Source organism: Triticum aestivum, chromosome 3D (assembly GCF_018294505.1).
Source record: "Triticum aestivum cultivar Chinese Spring chromosome 3D, IWGSC CS RefSeq v2.1, whole genome shotgun sequence".
Lineage (NCBI taxonomy): Eukaryota > Viridiplantae > Streptophyta > Magnoliopsida > Poales > Poaceae > Triticum > Triticum aestivum.
Window position 1 is genome coordinate 295,695,931 of NC_057802.1, and position 4,411 is coordinate 295,700,341.

At 46.0% G+C, this 4,411-nt stretch overlaps 1 protein-coding gene across 1 annotated transcript; it reads left to right on the top strand.

The window, feature by feature from the left end:
- Positions 1-348: 348 nt before the first annotated feature.
- On the top strand, positions 349-2,360 carry LOC123078509 (uncharacterized). The gene is made up of 2 exons (XM_044501043.1): positions 349-1,784; positions 2,172-2,360. The coding sequence occupies exon 1, from the start codon at positions 412-414 to the stop codon at positions 1,372-1,374; it is 963 nt and encodes a 320-aa protein (XP_044356978.1). The 5' UTR covers positions 349-411; the 3' UTR covers positions 1,375-1,784; positions 2,172-2,360.
- The last annotated feature ends 2,051 nt before the right edge of the window (positions 2,361-4,411 follow it).

The window sequence follows — 4,411 nt, forward strand, 5'->3', positions numbered from 1 at the left end:
GGCACCCTGCCGGAGGGGGGAACCCTCACCGGTGGCCATCTTCATCATCCCGGCAATCTCCATGACGAGGAGGGAGTAGTTCACCCTCGGGGCTGAGGGTATGTACCAGTAGCTATGTGTTTGATCTCTCTCTCGTGTTCTTGAGATGATACGATCTTGATGTATTGCGAGCTTTGCTATTATAGTTGGATCTTATGATGTTTCTCCCCCTCTACTCTCTTGTCTCTACTCCTAATGGAGCAGTTGGTGAATAGTCTGCGCGGTTTATTTTTGCTGGGTTTTTTTTCGTCATCCTCCCACCTCCGCTAACTCGCAACCCTCCCGCAAAATAAACCCGTGCCAAAAAAACCTACGATCGATGCCTCTTGCCCACAGCAGCAGATCGTTCTCTGCCGCCAACCAGCCCTTCGCATGCCCGATCCATCCCATCGCCCCCGCCGGACATCCATCCCTGTGCCGCGGCCGATCCTAACCTTCGTCGTCGCCCACTCCCGTCGATCCCATCTATCGTTGCCGCTGCAGCCGGCGCAAAAAAATCCATCGACCCCTCCCATCAATCGTTGCCGCCGCCGCCGTCCGAGGGGCAGACGCCGCCGCCACCGCCGCAATACAAGGGGGAGACGCCGCCGCCGCTGCTGCAAGGCATGGCGGTTTGAATCCCGCCCCCGCCTCTGCAAGGCAGGGCGGTTTGAATCCCGCCCCCGCCGCTGCAAGGCATGCTCACCAAGATGTTCGGCCAGGCCGGCGACTAGGACGGCATCCAGTTCGTCTTCAAGAAGATGCGGGAGGTCGGCATCAAGCCCTAAATCTTCGTCTACAATGCTTTGCTCGAGGCGATTGGCAAGACCGGCAAGTTGGGGCTGGCCCGCAGCCTGTTCGAGGAAATGTCCGCCGAGGGGGTCGAGCCCAACGAGCGCACGCGCACCGCGGTGGCCAAGATCTGTTGACGGGCACGCTGGGGACGCGACGTGCTCCAGCTCTGGGACAAGATGCGCGACAAGAAGATCCCCGCCCACAACATCCTCTGCAACACGCATGTGCGCCGACGTGGGGCTGGTGGCTGAGGCCGAGCAGTTCTTTGAGGAGATGAAGCTGGACAAGTGGAGCTACACAGCCATCATCAACATCTATGGGAGCATCAAGGACGCCAACCGCGCACTCCAGTTGTTTGTGGAAATGCTACAGAGCGGCATAGAGGCCAACATAATGAGCTACACCATCGTGATCCAGTGCCTCGGCAAGGCGAACTGGATAGATGACGCCGTTCTTTGTAACCGCATCTGGGTCATAGACGTACATTCTCAGGTGCACACGCGTCACTGCCTACCGCTACCTTCCTTGCCGGCGGTGGACGGCGCCGCGTTTCCGGATTAGGGGGGACTGGCCGAACCGCGATCGCGCCTTCGCCACGGCTGAGGGGAGCGAAAGCCACACTGCCGCACTCCCGGCCACGGGCCACAACCTGCGGGCCTTCGTCCGTCAGGGCCTGGACGCTTCTGCTACTCCACTCCTTGTGCGAACACATCGACACATATTAGCGCCCGACTGTGCCACCAAGCTCAAATCAGGGGCTGCAAGATTCCATCACTAGTCTTCGTGTGGTTGTCTTGGTCTTGGATTGTAAAGCCCAGTTTGGGATTTTGCTACAACTGCTCATTCAGTGAGGATTCTGATCGAAGACGATCAGAAGGAGAAAGGACTTTGCCCAAGTAACTCCAGCTGGTTATATTGACACACTATATGAATGTAACGCCATACAGAGGCATGTTTCATGTGTGGCAGAGGTAAGGTTCTATTAGTGTTCTCCTGATCTTTAGTCTCGCAGTCTGCACTTCTCCAAGAATGAAACTGATTCATGTCTTCTTATATTCTTCCGTAAAGCACTTACATAAAAACAATGTGATATCCCTTTCAAATGAGGAAAAAATAAGACAAAAAGTGTAAATGACCCTTTTAGATGATTGTCAGGTTTATTTTACTTTGTTATGTTTCCACTCTTTTTGCAACTGCATTTCGGAATATGTGGTTCTTCTATTCCAGACTTTCTTAGTCCCTTAATTTGGAGGTATAACAAAATGAGTGAAGTTTTCCCTCGAAAAAATGAGTGAAGTTTTTGTTACTCCCTCAACATTTCATTGAGGCTTTAAATTATTTTCATTCTTTTATTCCAGGACTAGAGGTAATTAAAACTTCATCTGAGGAAGCAATCTACAAAGTCAAGTGGAGCAATAGCGTCCAAGCAGTCTTGTTGCTATGTTCTTGCTTTTGCTGTACACAAAGAGGCCGGGACTGAGCAAGGGCGCTGGAGATATTGTGTCAATAGTGGGCATCTTGATGCAGTTGTGCTTGTCGAGGTTGAGGTCAGAAAAATGATTATATCTTTTCCCTATGCATTATTACTGAAAAATATTTCCATACATAGAAATATACTGCATTTCTGGGCATCTAGAAATCTTATTGCTGGTAGATATCATTGCTGTCTGAAATTAAAATTTCCTAGAACATGTGACCATGAGGCTCCAAGATAAAAATAAAATGAAAGTGGATGTTATTATATTATTCAAGGTGGATGATATTAGAAATTTCCCGTTTTATTAGTTGTCGAAGGTGAAGCCGCATGGGTGATGTAGCCGGTGGCTGTAGTGCGGAGTTACAATATATGTTGTATATTACTTTTCTTCTTCTAGGATTGCTGGTCTATTTTGAAAAATGAAATTAGTTATTATAAATCTATTTTGATCAATGAAATGAATATATGTTTGTGTACATCTTGTTCCCGTGCACGACTCGTAGTTGTAAACTTATGCATTTGGGGCTATTAAAGGGAGGCAATTGACGTGCATGTCAAGAGGAGTTATTCTGCGGCAACCCACAGGTATTTAGCTAGATCATCTTAGTCGGATACTAATATCTATTATTGTTGTCTTCACCCAGTTCTTGTTTTGGTGCTTTAAAAAATCATCTTAATCGGATACTGATATCACTTATGCAAGAGTCATGTTTGATCATTAAAAGAAATGGCCACGGATCCCCACGGACGCCGCACTGCCGGACCCGCGGATGATGCAGACGCCGCCGGAAGAGCAGGATTTGGTCGCGTTGCACTGATTGGAGGAGACCGTGCCGGCCGTGCGCTGTTTGGAGGACGGACACAGGTATTAATCTGTTCGAGTATGCATGGGCCTCGAAGAACCGAGCAAAGCATCCCATTCATTTTCAATCATTGCATGTGTTTGCTCTGCAGGTTCACCGCCATGGCTATGAGAGGACGCATTTGTGTTCAGTTGTTCGGGCAGAGGAGGCACTTTGTTAAAGCATCAAGTGAATTGAAATGTGCAAATGCTCTTGGTGCCCATTAGTTCTGTCCGCGAGGAAGAAATCATTTTCTTCTTCATAGCTGAGAAACCGGTAAAGAAATTATGTGTCAGGAGCAAGAATCTTTTTCGATGAAAGCTGCTACCTTTCATATATAAATTGCGTTCCTTTTCAAGAAAGAAATCCATAGCCTTGAATCAATAGATATACATAAGTTTTATGCTGATGTTATCTACAATAAGAGTACTTGAAATTGATAGAGTTGCCATTAGATTTTCCGAGAAGAGGCAGACATTATATCACCTGTCCGTTTAATCTTTCTCTGTTTATTATGTTGCTTCTCTTTTTTGTCTTATTCTTATTCCAATCATTGCATTAGGATTCATTGCCAATTTATTCGGTCTTTATTCAATTTGGATGGTGCTGAACTATTTTTGTGGTACCTGGTACCTTTCATGATCAAGAAGAGCTCACATGTGACTAAATAGACATGGTGTATTGTTTAAGCATGCATACTTGGCCTCTTTGGACTATTAATAGAAGCTTGTGTCCCCTTTGGACTAGGGAAGATATGTTAAATTGTACCAACCATGTCATTAGACTATAACAGAAGAAAAAAATGTATCAAATTATATGTTTTTATTTACTTCGATCGGTATGAAGGGCAGGTGACATTCATACTAAAATTTTGGCTATAATCTATTCAACCTGGTTGTAAATCATTGCATGGTAATGTTTCTATGTGCATATTCTGGATTGCTCTATGCAAATGCATAAGACAGGGAAGGACCATGCCGTGAGCCTATTGATAAATCTGAGCAGCTAGCTAGGCTCTGTAGTAACATCTTAACTGCCTGCTTAGATTACTTATCTGTTTGGTCATTCCTTCTTTTTGCCTGCTTAGTATAAACTGTATGTTCTATTCTGCAGCTCCTGCTGCTGCTATATTGATCTCTACTTGAAGTCAGGAGCCAAATTGAAGATCAAATTCAGGTTAGTAAAAAAGGGCAGTCTTTTTGTTATTGGTGTACCATTTTGTATATTGTCAACTGTACGCTCCTTGCGATACTAAAAGCTATATGTAATGTAGGGATTT

Coding starts and splice junctions, on each gene's coding strand:
- LOC123078509 (XM_044501043.1), top strand. CDS start 412: ATGCCCGATCCATCCCATCGCCCCCGCCGGACATCCATCCCTGTGCCG.